Raw genomic sequence first — 17,619 nt, 5'->3', positions numbered from 1 at the left:
AAATGACCTTGAAACTATCATGATGGCCCTCCCACTTTTAGAAAAATCTGCATTTGTGCTAATTTTTCTGTGGTGTTACTGTCTTCCTTGGTGGAAACAAAACACCAGTATTTTACTAAAATTATTTAAATATCAGAATGCCAACAAGCATTATTTTACTGAATAATTCTAAAATACATTTGTTATTTAAAATAATAAATTCTGCCTTTTCTTGTCCCACTGCAATTGAAGATCTGTTTAATAAACTTTATATTATTCCCTGTTCAGTCATGGTGGAAATGTTGAATATATTCTGTATGTAATCCATACGTTAAGCGACTATAGACCATTTCGTCAGATGTAAACATACTGGTCCCGATACACTTCCTGTTTCTTTCTTTTTTTTTTTTTTTACTTTACACAAACATCACAAAAAAATACATCCAACATAACATTTGACTGGATGAAAATGTTACATTAGCACCTTTAAGATTTGTATATGTGAAATAAAATAAAAAATAAAAAACAAAAAAAAACAGGAAGTGCTTCTGGACCAGTGTTGTTTACATCTAGCGAAATGGTCTATACAGAAATGACTTTCTAAATAAACTCATTCCGAGGAACATTAAAAAAGTGTGCTAACTAGCCCTGGTTTCTTCTTCAAAGCAGTGAATTCACAAAACCAAATAATTTTTACTCTAATTTTAAAAATCCATTATAACAGACAATTTAAATGCGAATTGTGTGGCTGAAGCCAAATAAATCTGCGCATAACCTCAGTCAAAACTATCCACACATGAACGCTCCCACGCGCGCACTCTCACTCCTCCCAGTTGACGGAAGCGCGCATTTGTTTCGACTCAACTCAAGATGGCAACTGGAGCGGAGTACGGCTTGAAAAAAATAGTTTGGCAAAGTAAGTTTATAGAGCAATCAGATGATTTTCTGCAAACGTCTTACATGTATAGCCCTATGTTTCGTCATTCATGAGAGTTCAGCTGAGAGGACGAGCTGTCAGAAGTTTAAAGAGATGCGTTTATGCTGGGTTTGCCCAGAGGAGTTACAGTCGTTTTATAAAGTTCTTTGTTTAAGCGTTTGTTTTGGTGTTTAATACGGAAACGTATGTGCAGTGCGATTGGGTTCCGGGTTTTGCGAGATGTTTGTCTCATTAAATATCTAAATATCTAAATATCTTGCATGTGTCATTGAGTCAGAGTTTCCGTTAGCCGCTCCGCTAACGTTAGCCAGCCCAGTCTAGTTCAGTTTCAATTACAGCTCATTTTCTGCATTGGGTGTTTCCGTTTTTAACGGGCAGCGGGTTAATATTTGTGGGGTTCTGTCTGTTGTCAGGACTTTTGATGATGCGGCGTGTTTGATGATGTCATTGCGCCCTTGTGTTACATGCTGTGAACTTTATCAATAACTTCCGGTCACAACGTTTGATGGAGACTAGCCGTAACACACACAAAGTTATTTTGCAACGTTAAATATGTAGATTCAAAGAAGAGTTATAAGCTGATGATAATGGTGCATGTGTGTTTTTAAGTATTATAAATAGTTATATGTACTTTCACATGTCTATATTGCAGTGGTTCTGAAACTAGGGGACCTCAGCATGTGTCCAAGGCTGTAAAATGGCTCAAATTATTTGAAACGTTATTTTAAAATAACATAAGTTAATCAGAATATTAATTTTACCACCTTATCATTTTCCCTACACACCTGTGCGCATACGTACATATTCATTTATAATATTTATAAGCTGGTTTTTACACGTCTGTGCACTTTTCAAGTAGAACAAACTCAAAATAGGAAGTAAAGCTCCTTGGAAATTTTTCTTGATTTTCAGTTCCATGGTGTATCACAAAAGTGATTCACTGCTGTAACTAACAGATAGGGCTGTCAATGATTAATCGCGATTAATTGCATACAAAATAAAAGTTTAAGTTTGCCTATTATATATGTGTGTGTACTGTGTGTTATTATCATGTATATATAAATACACACAAATTAATGTGTATATATATGAGAAATATGTTATTAATATACAAAATGATTTTATTTATATATAAATTATATAAAAATTATAATAAATACATATGCTTGTAAATATTTCTTAAATTTATACATGAATGTGTTTGTATTTATATATACGTAATAATTATACACAGTACACACACATATATTAGGCAAACTTAAACTTTTATTTTACATGCAGTTAATCGCGATTAATCGTTGACAGCCCTACTAACAGATTGCTTTATGTGGCATCACAGGAATCAAGGACACCATCATTGCTGACTGCAGAAAGTCTGAAGTATGGAAGGTCAGTCTGAATGATTTCTTTTATTTCCCCTGAATCCTGTTTATATTTTGCAAAATTTGTGACCATAAAGGAGCTATCCATGTTCATCTGGCTTGATTTGACTCCCATTGAGCTGATGTAGTATTTGCTCCCGCTGTCTGCTGTATACTAAACACAGAGGCTGGCTGACCTGATTGCTGTCAGAGCAGGTTTTCCTTATAATATACTTAACAAAATCCATACTACTTCTAGTAACCTCTTAATGGACATTTAAATAAATAAATAAGTAATCAGATGCTCACACTTTGTTGTTGCAAGCAGCAAGGAAACCACAACAAAAAGAAATGCTCTTCATTTGCTACACCCAGACTTGTATTTCCTCTTTCATCACATTTATTTTCAGATAAATGAGAGCTTGATTCCTCTTGACACTCATTTCTTGACACGAAATGAAATTTTACAATCCAGTTTCAAATTCATGTTATAGATCAGTGGTTCCCAACCATGTTCCCAGGGGCCCCCCAACACTGCATGTTTTCCATCTCTCTGTAATCAAACACACCTGATTCAGGTCATTAGCTCATTAATAGAGGGTATGCATGTGACGTCACCGTCAGCTGGAGTGGCTGCGGCTCCGCCCACTGAGTGGCAGCATTGGTTTCAACGTGAATGCTGTGATAGAACACACAAAACCTCTAAAACCAGAATGAGCTTTGCGATTGACTGTACAAAGAGATTTTACAAGAAACCTGAGCTATAATTTTACATACTGAGAGCTACTGAAAAGAGAAGCAAATTAATCGCTGCAATTTAAAGAAACAAATGATCTCCAGGCAGCGAAACATGGATTTGCAGTTATTATTTCATGCTAATATGTTGAATTGTGCAGTAAAATCATATCCTATATATTGTATTATAGTATATCATATTGACAACAAATCAACTAAATATTTACATCATAAATTCTGCATAACTGGATGTTTTTAAATAATATATATATATATATATATATATATATATATAACATTGATATAAGTGATCACCGGGTTTTAGACCAACCTATTTTGTATTTACAAAATGAGTTCACAGGCAAATTAGCTCTATTTATTTTCCCGGGCGTCAAAATCAGACACATATAAGTGTTAGAAAACATGATTTCTGGGTGCATCAATATCCACTGACCACTGGATATTTGTTAAGTTGTTAGAAATATTATATCATTATGTTATATACCTTGTCAGCAATCGGCCACTGTTATGATTGGCTAACATCATTGCATAGGAAGGAGTATCAGCGCCCCCTCTCCATTTCATGTGAGTGTTTTGACAACATAATCAAAATAAAACAATCATTTCCAGACAAAGCGTTATGGAATAATTCACTTACAGTTTGTGATGCAGCTGCAGTCAGAACTAGTACTGCTTCATCTTTCAACAAATGTTTCTTTGTGATCTCTCCATGACACTTTGCCTCGTTTACAAAACAACATGCTCCTGAAATTCGAACAATCCTCTGACACAATTTGGGATGCCATTAACGAACAAGCTGTTTAAACCAAACGCGTCAAAGCGAACGTTCTTTCACTTAATTTATCTTATTGAAGACAGACTCAAGTGCATGGACTGTGTCAGAAAGCGAATGCACGTCTTTATACTGTATTCAATGCAGACAAGATAGTGGCAGTGATTGTAATTTCTATTTGATTACTATTTCTATTTGATTTCTATTAAGTGTCGACTCACAGCGACACTTGCATTCAGCGTACTCAAATGCCAGTGGGCGGGGCCTATAGTGTTGCACCTCAGATCCAAATGAGCCGTTTTTGGAGCTTGATTAAATCAATGCTTTGTTTATAATGAGAAGGAGGTTTTAAGCTATGAAGCTTGCAGGATGTTTTAATGGTATAAAGACCTCTCATATGCCAAAAGATCAAGGCAATTTTGATGACCCCTTTAATGATTCATGTTCTGTAATTGATGGTCAAATCTGTTCTCGCAGATCCTCATACTGGACCATTTCACCACGCGCCTCCTCTCCTCCTGCTGCAAAATGTCCGATCTCATGTCGGAGGGCATCACAAGTAAGTGAGAGAAGAGATTTTGCTCTAGGTTTTGTTGAACGTCCTGTGTGCACTACACAACATCTGACTTGCACTACACAATGAAGTTCAAACACTAAGTTTGAACTTCATTGTGTAGTGCAAGTCAGATGCTTTTCCTTCCTATGTTTTCCAGAAGGGAAGCTTTTGGTTTCCTCCCTGTGAAGAAAAAGACTACACAATGTCCTGGATGGGGAGTTATTGTCCTAACGTGTTCCCTCTCATTTGTTCACAGTTGTGGAGGACCTGTACAAAAACCGAGAACCAGTTCCCGAAATGAAAGCCATCTATTTCATGGCACCTACTGCCAAGGTCAGAACTCAGGAGACACAAATAATAAGCATAATAAACTTACTTTACTGTGATGAGCTGTTTGTGAGCTGGATGTTTTCTATTTGCAGTGTGTTGATGCACTTATTAACGACTTCAAACTGAAACCCAAATACAGAGCGGCGTATGTCTTCTTCACTGATTGTGAGTTCATTGATTTGACTATCCCAAAAGCCAAACAGATTGTGTGTTATTTTTAGCAAGAGTGATGGTTTTTATTCTTTTTATGACCACAGACTGTCCTGATGATATCTTCGATAAGATGAAGAAGAACTGTGGCAAGCACATTAAAGTGTGTAAAGAGATCAACATCTCGTTTCTGCCACTGGAAGCACAGGTGAGTGTATCTGAAAATCCGTTTAGCCTGTTATGGCTGAGTGTTGTGTTGTTTATGACTGTGTGGGTCACCTGTGCAGGTGTTCACCTGTGATAACCCAGAGGCCTTTAAGAAAATCTACACCCCGAACAGTCGGGACAAAGATCAGACTCTGGAGATGATAGCTGATCAGATCGTAACGCTCTGCGCCACACTGGAAGAGTACCCTGGAGTCAGATACAAGAAGTACAGTCGGCCTGTTCTTACTCACTTTATATGTGCTGAAATTTCACCTGATGCTTGAATTGATATTTAATCCTGTTCTGTGCAGGGATTCGGATCTTAATTATGGAAAGAAGTTAGCTGAACTTGTGGATAATAAGCTGGCACGACATTACGATTTGGATGATAATTCAAAGAAAAAGGTGAGAGCTGTTGAGTGTTTACAACAACCACACATGACAGCGTATCTGAGTAATATGGCTAGCTTTTTTTTAGGAAAGAAATGAATACTGTTAATTAGCAAGGATGCATTAAATTGATTAAAAATGACATTAAAGAGATTTCTAATGTTACAAAGGATTTATACTTTAAATAAATACTGTTTGTTTGAACTCTGTGTTCCTTACCAACTTTTTTTGTTATTGATAATAATCAGAAATATTTCTTGAGCATCAAATAATCATATTAGAATGATTTCTGAAGGATCATGTGACACTGAAGACTGAAGTAATGATGCTGAAAATTCAGCTTTGCATCACAAGAATAAATTACATTGTAAAATATATTTAAATAAAAAACAAACAAAACAAAACAAACAAAAAAAACACTGCACCACAATTCACTGGACTCTCTAGGTCAATAATGATCAACAACAACAACAAAAAATGTTGAAATGTACTCTTTTGGAGGTTATAGCGGGGTCATTTAGAAAAAAGAGGGCTGTCCAAATTTACCCAAAATCCTATAAAGCTTAAAAAAACTCAAAACTTCAGAAAACTTGACAAGAAAAACAAAGTTTTAAGGAGATCAGACCACAGCTGGCACTGTAGCAGTCTTAACCATTAAAAAACATAATATTTCTATAGTAAATTACCTGGATTTGCCAAAAATGCCTTTTAAAATCATTGTTTTAGGTGGTTACAGGCTTGCTAAATAAAAGTTTTTTTCCATATGTGCTTAAATGTCTTAAAGCACTTGAATGTGACGTCTTATAAGTTATTTTTCTGTTTGCACAAACTGCCTCTTCTGCACTTTCTTTTTATATTCAGGGAAAAACACAGGCTCAGCTTCTGATTGTTGACCGTGCAATGGACCCTGTTAGCCCTATTCTTCATGAGCTCACCTACCAGGCCATGGCTTATGACCTCATACCAATAAAGGACAACACCTATGAGTATGTCACCTCAACAGCCAAAGCACTTGATCTTTATTAAACTTTGAAATTAGCTTGGAATTCTTACTTTAACAGACGTCCTGTGTATTGGTGTTTTTCTGTGTGTTTTCTCTTAGGTATAAATTAAAGGATGGCTCTAAGAAAGAAGCTTTACTGAATGAAGAGGATCAATTATGGGTCAAACTGCGTCACATGCACATTGCTGAGGTCACTGGGTGAGTGGAATGACTTGAGTTCATATCAGAGTTCACTGAGTTCCAAACATTGGGTGGAGTGCTCAGTTTCCTTTAAACTGGACTGTGTGTGTCAGTACTGTATTCCCAATTCTCTGCTCTAAAATTCAGAAGTTTGGGGTTGTATGATTTGTTTTTTTTTTTTTTTGTTTTTTTTTTGAAGACATCTTTTATATTCACCAAGTCTGCGTGTATTTGATAAAAAAATCTGATACAGTAAACAGTAAACTGATACAGTAAAAACTGTAATATTCTAAAAAATTACCATCATTACCATTTAAATAACTGTCTGTTATGAATATATGTTAAATGTAATTTATTCCTGTGATCAAAGATGAATTTTCAGCATCATTACTTCAGTCTTCAGTGTCACATGATCCTTCAGAAATCATTCTAATATGATGATTTGCTGCTCAAAAAACATTATTATCAACAATGAAAACAGTTATTCCACTTCATTTTTTGGGAAACCTTGATATAATTTCTGTTTATGAATTCTCTAATGAATAGAAAGAAAAGAACAGTATTTTTTAGAAATAGAAATCTTTTGTAACATTATAAATGTTTTTACAGTCAATTTCGATCACATTAATGCATCCTTGCTGAATAAATGTATTAATTTCTTAAAAAAACAAAAAAATTGACCCCAAACTCCCTACTGCTGTGAGCTTGTTGCAGTGCATTATGGGATTACTTTATTTTCAAAAAAGGTTCATATATGAGTTTTTTTTCTCGCTAACGTTTGGATATTAACATCTAGACAACTAACTAGGTTAGCTGGATACTTTAACTGTCCATAGGCATAAAGCCTATTGTCATAAATATCCCTGTTTATGTAATCAGCACTACTGTATTTATTTATTCCGAAGGCAAATCCCCAAACTGGTAAAGGAAATCTCTGCCAGCAGAGGTGAGAAGAAACAGACTGATGAGAAGGTACAGTATATTTTTTTACATTTAATTACACCTCCAAACAATACCAGTAGTGTCCAGTTGCAGATTCCCTCATATGAGTATGTCATAGATGCCCCCTGTCATTGGCAGATCTCAGTCGGAGCCCTATCACAGCTCATGAAGAAGATGCCAGGCTTCCGCAAGCAGATGGCTCAGGTAATCGAGCCGCCTCACATGCCCTGAAAGAGTGTGGTATCACATGACACCTGTGAATTTGAAAGATCACATTCATTCTGGTTATACATTCAATAGTGACTGCCTGAAAATTCTCACTTGCAGTTCAATGTTTCCCATTTTTCTCTCAGAAAACTGTCCACTTATGTTTAGCTGAGGATCTGATGAGTCATTACCAGACGAACGTGGAAAAACTTTGCAAAGCCGAACAGGTAAAGCCTAGTGATGTCTCTAGAGAAAGGACGCCCTCTTCTGTCCAGAGTGTGTCTCATGTGGTATTTTTGTGTCTGATTTTGTGCTTTGTATGTAGGATCTGGCTATAGGTGCCGATGCTGAAGGACAGAAGGTCAAGGACCCCATGAGGACGTTACTTCCTGTGCTGTTACACCCACATGACACCACCGATAAGATCCGGGCTGTTCTTCTGTACATCTTCAGTCTGAACGGTGGATATTTCTCTTTTCTTGTCATGCAGAGATTTGGAAACATCTGAGCTGTCCAGCTTAGTATGTTTTCCAGCTGGATGAGCACAGTTTGTTTGTGTGTAATGAGCAGGTACGACAGCAGAGAACCTGAATAAACTGATTCAGCATGTGAAAATCGAGGATGAAAAGGGGTATATCCAGAACTGGGAACATCTGGGAGTTCCCATCCTCAACAAAGTGAGTCCACGAATGCTTTCTGTCTCCTCTGCTACTGATCTTACATAATTCACTCATAGTGGTTCTGAATTGGAGTTTTGTAACTTGAGTGTATTTAGGAATAGATAGATAATAGAGCAATTACAGTACCATAGTTTTACCATCCATACCAACAATTTTATTGTGTGTTCCAAACCACAGCTAAAGGTGGTTTTATTATTGATTTAAGAGTATTGATTTTTGACAGTTCTGATTAGACGTGTGAAACACAAATGTTGTTTTACAACGTTTTATTTTTGCTGGTATTCAGTTTTACCTTCGTCTGTCCTCATAACAGCCGAGCATGTTGTCATTTCGTAAACCGGCTCGGAGAGACCGGTCAGACCAGGAGACTTACAAAGTGTCTCGCTGGACACCCGTCATTAAAGATGTAATGGAGGTGAGTGACACTTATTTCTAAACGCCAGTCACCAACATGTCACAGAGCAAACTGTCTACAGCACAGATAGACAAACAAATACAGGGCTCAACAGTTTTCTGCTTCATATGATCTTTTTTATTGTGCTATGTCCACTACTGTTTTTCTGTGTACACTAACTTTCTCTCTCTCTCTCTCTCTCTCTCTCTCTATCTATCTATCTATGTATATATATATATATATATATATATATATATATCAGCACCCTTACAATTCTGTCAGAAAATGCAACACTTCTCTCAGAAAATTGTTCCAATTGCAAATGTTTTGGTACTCACATGCTTGTTGTGTTTGTTTGCACTGCAACAACACAAAAACACAGAGAAGAAAAGTCAAACTTGATAAAATTTCACACAGAACTCAAAAATGGACTGGACAAAATTATTGGCACCTTGTCAAAATTGTAAGAATTAATTGCTTTTCAAGCATGTGATGCTCCTGTAATTGTATTTAGACACACCTGTGGCAAGTAACAGGTGTGGGCAATATAGTAATCACACTTGCAACCAGTTAAAATGGAGAAAAGTTGACTCAACCTTTGTGGTTTGTGTAACACTTAGCATGGAGAAGAAAGAAGTGTAAAGAGCTGTCTGTGGGTTTGAGAGAAAAAAATGTGGAAAAAAATCTCAGGGTTACAAGTCCATCTCCAGAGATCTAACCTCCCTGGACGTGGATAGAAGAGCAAAATTAATGAAAAAATATAACAAAGGATTGTTTGAATGGTGGATAAAGAACCCTGATTAACTTCCAAACAAATTCAAGCTGATCTGCAGACACAGGAAACAACAGTGTCAGCTCACACTATCCATCGCCATCTGAATGAAAAAGGCACGCTATGGTAAGAGACCCAGGAGGACACCACTGCTGACACAAAGGCATAAAAAAGCAAGACTGAAGTTTGCCAAAACTTATGTGACAACCACAATCCTTATGGGAGAACGTACTGTGGACAGATGAGACAAAAGTAGAGCTTTTTGGTAAAGGACATCATGGCACTGTTTACAGAAAAAGAAATGAGGCCTTCAAAGAAAAGAACACAGTCCCTACAGTCAAACATGGTGAAGGTTCAAAGATGTTTCGGGTTTGCTTTGCTGCTTCTGGCACTGGATGCCTTGACTGTGTGAACGGTATCATGAAATCTGATGATTACCAAAGAATTTTGGGGCGCACCGTAGTGGCCAGTGTCAGAAAGCTGCGTCTCCACCAGAGGTCATGGGTCTTCCAGCAGGACAATGTCCCGAAACACACTTGAAAAAGCACTCAGAAATGGTTACAAACAAAGCACTGGAGAGCTCTGAAATGGCCAACAATGAGTCCAGATCTGAATCCCATAGACACCTGTGGAGAGATCTCAAAACAGCAGTTGGGAGAAGACATCCTTCAAATCTGAATGACCTGAAGCAGTTTGTGAAAGAAGAGTGGTTGAAAATTCCAGTAGAGAGGTGTAAGAAACTCACTCATGGTTACAGGAAGTGATTGATTTCAGTTATTTTTTTTCCAAAGGGCGTGCTACCAAATATTAAGTTAAGGGTGCCAATAATTTTGTCCATTGCTTTTTTTGGGTTCTGTGTGGAATTGTATCACAATTTACTTTTCTTCTGTGTTGTGTTTATTCCTGTGATGCAAAGCTGGATTTTCATTACTCCAGTCTTCAGTTTCAATTTTGAACAAAAAGTGTGAAATAACAGTAAAAAAAAAAAAAACTTACTGAGCCCAAAAACCTTTTGAATGTTACTGTACAAGACACGACTAAGTTATATACTTACTTATAAGTTGTCAGGCCATACTATACTGGCTTATTGGCATTTATTGAAGGATGAAGAAGTACCAAAATATCAGTGCTGTAGCACCAACTTGTCTATAAAACATATTTTAGGTCTGTCTAATTTTTAATGTTATGAGACTGTGATTTCTCTCAGGAAAAACTTTTAAGTACTTCTTTATTGATCCAGAATAACTTACAATTTTTATTACAAGTACATTTAAAGAATCTTTTATAGAATTAAAAGATTAATTCACTTCAAGAATAAAAATTTCCTGATAATTTACTCACTCCCATGTCATCCAAGATATTCATGTGTTTCTTTCTTCAGTTGAAAAGAAATTATGGTTTTTGAGGAAAACATTCCAGGATTTTTCTCCATATAGTGGACTTCAATGAGGATCATCAGGTTGCAGTTTCAATGCAGCTTCAAAGAGCTCTAAACGATCCCAAACGAGCAAGAAGGGTCTTATCTAGCGAAACAATCTGTTGTTTTGTAAAAAAAAAAATGTACTATTTAAATACTTTTTAACCTCAAATGCTCGTCTCGTCTAGCTCTGTGTGAACTGTGTATTCCGGTTCAATACAGTTAGGGTATGTCGAAAAACTCCCATCTCTTTTTCTCCTCCAACTTCAAAGTTGTCTTACATCGCTGCAGAAGTACCGAACCAGTGTTTACAAAGTGAACATCAAAGAAGATCAAGAAGATCAAACGCCCATTACAACAAAAGGTAAAACAAAGATGTAGGACGATTTCCAAGTTGGAGGAAAAAATGAGAAGGGAGTTTTTCGACATACCCTAACTGTCATCAACCGGAGTACACGCAGAGCTAGACAAGATGAGTATTTGAGGTTAAAAAGTGTATAAATTGTAAGTTTTATTTAGAAAATAACCGATCGTTTCACTAGATAAGACCCTTAATCCTCGGCTGGGATCATTTAGAGCCCTCTGAAGCTGCATTTAAACTGCGTTTTGGAAGTTCAAACTCAAACTCACCATAGAAGTCCACAAAAATTTTACTCAAAAAACATAATTCCTTTACAATTGAGGAAAGAAAGACTTGAACATCTTGGATGACAAGGGGGTGAGTACATTATCTGTAAATTTTTGTTCTGGAAGTGAACTTCTCCTTTCATCACTAATGCTTAATCTTGATGAATTAAAAAAAGAAGAAGCTGTATTTATGTTGTCCTGTTGAAGCTAAAGTGAAGCAGATATGGCGATAAATTTAAATACAACTAACCAACCTTTTTTTTTTTTGTTTTCAAATTTGAAGTTGAAATTATACAGCTATAATATAACCATAAATGTAAATACTGGAACACAAATGCATACATTTTGCAAGAAGTAAAGATGGATGTACAAGAGCAATTAATTTAAACCTATCCCAAAAAAGCAAGTAACTGTCCTAAAACGCTCTCACACTGCCCTTGGGCTAGCTGGCCATCCTTATTGCTGAGCTCTGATATGTAATACAGCAGAACATGAGCTTACAGTTATAATGTAAAATGTAAATAAGACCCCACTGTACATATGTATTGCTCAGGGCCACTGACATTATATTCCAGGTTGTGACTGACAGATCAAATGTCATGTCTCCAGAAATCATAAAAAGACAATGTCTTATTTTCATGGCCGCTATAAATAGCACTGCTAAAAGCCATTGGGTAGACAGTCATGTGCTGATTTCCTGTGGGTTCTTTCTTCTTCTTTCAGTCAAAGGAAATATTGAATTGCACAAGTTTTGTCAGGCATGTTGAGACAGAGGCCACCATGAGGATAGTACTAATCTTAGTTAGTGAAATATGAAAGATTTCTGTTCCTCCTTTGAAACTCCATTCCACCACCATCTTTAAGCTTCAAATAGTATATATAGACAGCGTAGAAATAATTCATATGAATCGAACGGTTTAATCCAAGTCTTCGGAGGAGGCACAATCACTGAATGGATTTAATACAGAAATATTATGGAAAAGTAATGTTTCCATTATTAGGGAGAGAACCTTATACGATGAATATGTTGTTGTATATTGATAAATTAGCTTGTGTCAGTTAAACGTGTGTGTGTGTGTGTAGGATGCAGTGGAGAACAAACTGGATGTCAAAGACTGGCCGTATCAGTCTGAATGTCCGTCGGCGTGGAACGGCTCACGTGCTGTAAGGTAGGGCTGGTCAGATTGATTCACCCAGTTCAGTCACAGTTCCCAGCAAGTCTTTTACATAATTAATTAATTACCTTACATTTTTCTTTAAGATACACCCTTAAAGCAATAAGCATCTGTGGCATACCTTCATGGCTGCTCATCCATCAGTTTAGAAAAATACTAAGTGTTTTATTATAATTGTTGAGTTTAAAGTTGTAGTCAATGTCTCTCTCTTCATTCCTCTGGCTGTCAGAGTGGTGAGGTAAGATGAGCGTGAAGACCGGCCCTTTGGGTTGTTGGCTGCTTTTTACACACATTATGTTTAATTCCTTTGTGCTGCTTTATTTCAAATTTTTCTTTTCTTTGAAAAAAAAAACAAAAAAACAAAACATGGGCCTACCTAAAGTTAAAAGGCGTTTCATTTCCCACTGATGATCTAATTGCATGATGTAATAGATCATACAGTACTGTTCAAATGTTTGGGGTCAAAAAGATTTATTTATATATTAATTTGATTGTTTGATTGATTTGAAAGAAATTTATGCTTTTATTCAGGGCATATCAAATTGATCGAAGGGACTGAAAAGACTTAATTTCTCTTTTGCCGTTTATAATAACTATGTAGCACTGATATATCTGCCAGAGAAAATAAACACACTATAGCTTAATCTCAGCCAGTTGATCATATAAGTGAACCACCGCTCTGCACATTTTGTGTGTATCTCAGATGTCCGTTCTGTTCAAAAGTAAGTGCCCTGCGAACTTGAAATATTCTGCCCTGATTACAGTTCGAAGACAGCGTATGTGTTCCTTTAAACGAGCATTAAAGTGTGCAAGACATGAATTTAAATTGCATTTATTTACAGAGGTATGTTATGTCACGCTTCTCTAGTAAGTTTAGTTTGTGTGTGAAGGCGATGCAGGTGGGGGCGTAGCGCAAATCCATCAATAAATATTCCCAAGTAAACTTCAACTGATTACCACTGCTCAGGGAGTAGGGAGCAATGAACATGGTTATATGAATCAGGTTAAATAAGAGAGGCATATGCAATATATGCAGAGTGACGGTACGTGAGTACTGGAATTGAGAAACGCTGATGTATTTAATCATATATCATATCGCCCTAATTTCATTAAGGGATGAAGTGCAATAAGTTTTACTGGACTTAAATTGAGCAAATACACGATTTCTTACAAAGAACTGCTGAACAGTAAATCAGATGAGTTGCTTTATGAATATAGACAGTGATTGCATTTTGAAATTGTTTATTTACTGAGCTGCTTTCGCCATTGTGTTGTTTCAAGCTGAAAAGCATAAAATTGCACTTCATTTTAGATCCGTTCTCCACTCCGGTCATGTCAGCAGATATGGCAGTTCATGTCACAGCAAGCGTTCTCCATTCTAATGTGTTTTTAAATGTACAATATAAATTTTAACATCTACCTCCACTATTACCCAGTCTAGACTGTAGTGTCCGTGTCCGAAAGTCCCAGAATGCCGTGCGTTGCTGACGTCACATTCCCATACTCTATATAGGCTACGTTGCACTGTTTTTTTTTTTTTTTTTTTTTCCTCCCTTGTCTATCAGTTAACTAAATTAAATATTTTCAAAGTGTTTATTCCTTGTATCTATATATGTACTGCAGATTTTATAGTCTATGTATGACATTAATTTGATAAAATTTGTAGTATTTTCACATGTGGGTAGAAAAAATAAATGAAAAGAAACCTAGCATAGTAGATTTTTTTTGTTTTTTTTCTGTTGTACTGAAATCGTATCGAACCCTGATCCTCGAACCAAGGTACGTACCGAACCGTGACATCTATTTACCGTTACACCCCTTATATAAATATATATATATATATATATGAAAAGTTCAGATAAATGAAGTTGTCCCCCCCCCTTTATATAAGAATATTAACCAAATTTATACCAGGATATAGAGTAGAACAGAGTATTTTTCAGATGCAGAGATTGTTTCCAGTTTTTTATTTATTTATTTTTTGTTGTTGTTTTTAAAGAATTTGAAATATACCCAGGGTTTATTTTATTTTATTTTATTTTATCAGAATGTGTCAAACTGAAGAAAAGTGAACGTAAATGCTTTTAAAATGTTTCAAGATTTCTCTATCAAATAAATGTATAAAGTATAATATAAATACAAAATATAAAGTTTTATTGTTTTGTTTTGTTTTTCACTTTATCAAAAAAAAAAAAAAAAACTATCACAGCTGAAGCAGCCCAACTGTTTTCAGCACTGTTAATAATAGTAAATATTTTATACTTTAATTAAGTAGTTAGTTAATTAATTAAATAATTAATAAGCAGTGTATCCGCATATTTCCGAATGATTTCTGAAGGATCATGTGACACTGAAAACTGGAATAATGTTGCAGAAAATACAGCTTTGATCACTGGAATAAATTGTATTTTACAATATAATCACATAGAAAACAGCTATTTTAAATTGTAATAATATTTCACAAAATTACTGCTTTTAGTTTAGGTTTTTTTTTTTTTTTTTTTTTTTTTTGTAGATCAAATAAATGCAGCCTTGGTGGGCAGAAGAGACTTCTTTCAAAAACATTTTTTTTTTTTTTAAATCTTCATGACCCCAAACTTTTGAACAGTAATTTGTATGTGTGTATATAAAGTGTTTTCTAATGCACTGTGATATATATATATATATATATATATATATATATATATATATATATATATATATATATTTTTTTTTTTTTTTTTAAATGTGTGCTTACGTGGATCTGGTCTGTTTCCTGTCAGTGCGCGGCAGAAGCACAAGGGCAGTTCTCCAGATGATCTCAGGAGCGGCTCGCGGCTCATCATCTTTGTTCTGGGTGGGGTCAGTTACTCAGAAATGCGCTGTGCTTATGAAGTCACGCATGCTAATAAATCCTGTGAGGTCATCATCGGTAAGAGTTCATACGAATGCTCAAATAACATGTTGCTAAGCTTAACAACATGATTCGAGAAACCTGAAAGAGGCTTAAAATGCAGCCAGTGTTACGAAATGGTTCAAATAATGCTTTTTTTGTTGTCTGTAGGCTCGACGCACATCCTGACTCCACGTGGTCTGCTGGAGGACATTTATAACCTGGGCAAACAACCCATGGAAACCTTTACCATCGAGGAGGGCAAACTCTGAGCGTCCCTGCCCTGTAATTTCCTCTCAGGATTGAAGGGAACAGATCTCACATCATGCAGCATTATTTCTCATTCACTTACCACATTACCACATACTGTCAGAAATAAACCAGTAGTTCTACTTGGAGCATTTTGAGATCATTTCATGTCTAAAATCTCAGTTGTGCTCAGTTTAAGTTATTTGTAATATTAACTCCTCACAACTAACTTCAACTTTGTTGAAGTGTTTAGTGTTTTTTTTTTAAATTGTGTTAAATAGAGCTTTATAAAATGTGGGAAGATTAAAACATTATTCATTAAGGACTAATCAAACACCCAATTAGTTTAATAACCCTTTAGTTCAGTAGAGCTCATGACCAGAGCCTTACAAACTGGTGTCTTTATTTACCAGTGATGGCGAAATGCTTGCACTGGATTTTCTGTAACACTTTTTTTGTATTTATATCTCTCACACTAACAGTAGTTACTTGTAAAATCCTCCTGACTGTCAATTTGAAAAGGTGTTTTAATGTTTTTGAATTAGGTTGATATGTACATATGTATTGTGTGCTTTTGTGCTGCTCGAGTGTTTTGCTTGTATAAGCTTTTACTCATGAATGAAAAAATGAGGGATTTAACAGATTTAATGCATACTTGATATTGAACAACTGACATAACATGAATGACGTGGTTCAATTCGTATGTTTGGTTTGTAATGTTTGTATAATGTTTGTAATGTGGTTTGTCTAATAACTGTACTTCAACATAAAAATATATTGTCTCTACGTATGGTTTCATTGATTTTGTCCTGTAGAGAGTGGCTCCTGTAATGTTTATACATTTCTGAAGAAAATAGAAAAGATTGTTTGTTTGTTTTTTTTCACAGGCACGGTACATGCAGTTGACTTCCAGTGAGCCAGTGAGAGATTTATTTACGAAATTCCTGCTTGAGTTTAAAAAAAAAAAAAAAAAAAAAAAAAAAGGTCTGCACAAAGGTAACAAGATAGTCCTATTTTTTTCCATCAATGCATGGTGTTCCAGAAGCATCTGCATCATAAGAGACTGGAAGAGGACGCTCATCTGAGCGCTCATAAAAGCTGTCTCTGATTACTGCAGATTTGTGGTCTCTGGTGAGCACAATGATCACAATAACTCTCTCGGAGGACCTGATAATGCGGAATCTAATCTTATCAAATCTGTCCTATTTTGGGACTTAACGTAACACGTGGAAACATGTATGTGCGTGTTGAGCATCTGAATGCATACCGTACACAAGCCTGTATACATTTACACAGCTCTGTTTGACAGTAAACTGATATGACCTTTACTTACGGGAACAAATAGATATCACTAGAAAATGAAGAAAACATTTCTGCCACCTATTTATTTTTTTTTTTTTTTTATTATATTTTTTAAATGCTTTACAAATTGAAATTCAGTGTTTAATTTTTAATTTTAAATCATACATTATTATATTATTTTGCCAATATGCAAGAAAATCAACCAAATTGGTACCACACCTTATCATATAATATAATATAATGTAATGCAATACAATATTAGATACAGAGATACTAATTGCCAAGCAGCTTTTGTATCTATTTTATTTTATTATTTTATTTTATTTTATTTATTTATTTATTTTCTATTAGATACCCAGGA

General features: G+C 35.5%; 1 protein-coding gene across 1 annotated transcript; it reads left to right on the top strand.

Annotated features, from left to right (window-relative positions):
* The first annotated feature begins 776 nt into the window (after nucleotides 1-776).
* On the top strand, nucleotides 777-16,742 carry stxbp3 (syntaxin binding protein 3). Its single transcript, XM_051096779.1, has 19 exons — nucleotides 777-895; nucleotides 2,256-2,305; nucleotides 4,283-4,364; nucleotides 4,618-4,694; nucleotides 4,784-4,856; nucleotides 4,949-5,049; nucleotides 5,129-5,274; nucleotides 5,360-5,453; nucleotides 6,300-6,424; nucleotides 6,541-6,639; nucleotides 7,527-7,593; nucleotides 7,702-7,767; nucleotides 7,917-7,997; nucleotides 8,096-8,231; nucleotides 8,341-8,447; nucleotides 8,764-8,865; nucleotides 12,744-12,829; nucleotides 15,598-15,746; nucleotides 15,879-16,742. The coding sequence occupies exons 1-19, from the start codon at nucleotides 850-852 to the stop codon at nucleotides 15,977-15,979; spliced, it is 1,788 nt and encodes a 595-aa protein (XP_050952736.1). The 5' UTR covers nucleotides 777-849; the 3' UTR covers nucleotides 15,980-16,742.
* The last annotated feature ends 877 nt before the right edge of the window (nucleotides 16,743-17,619 follow it).

The sequence above is a fragment of the Labeo rohita genome, chromosome 23, assembly GCF_022985175.1.
Source record: "Labeo rohita strain BAU-BD-2019 chromosome 23, IGBB_LRoh.1.0, whole genome shotgun sequence".
Taxonomy (NCBI): domain Eukaryota; kingdom Metazoa; phylum Chordata; class Actinopteri; order Cypriniformes; family Cyprinidae; genus Labeo; species Labeo rohita.
Note: the sequence above shows the minus strand (reverse complement) of the source record. Positions and strands in the feature narration are given on the sequence as shown.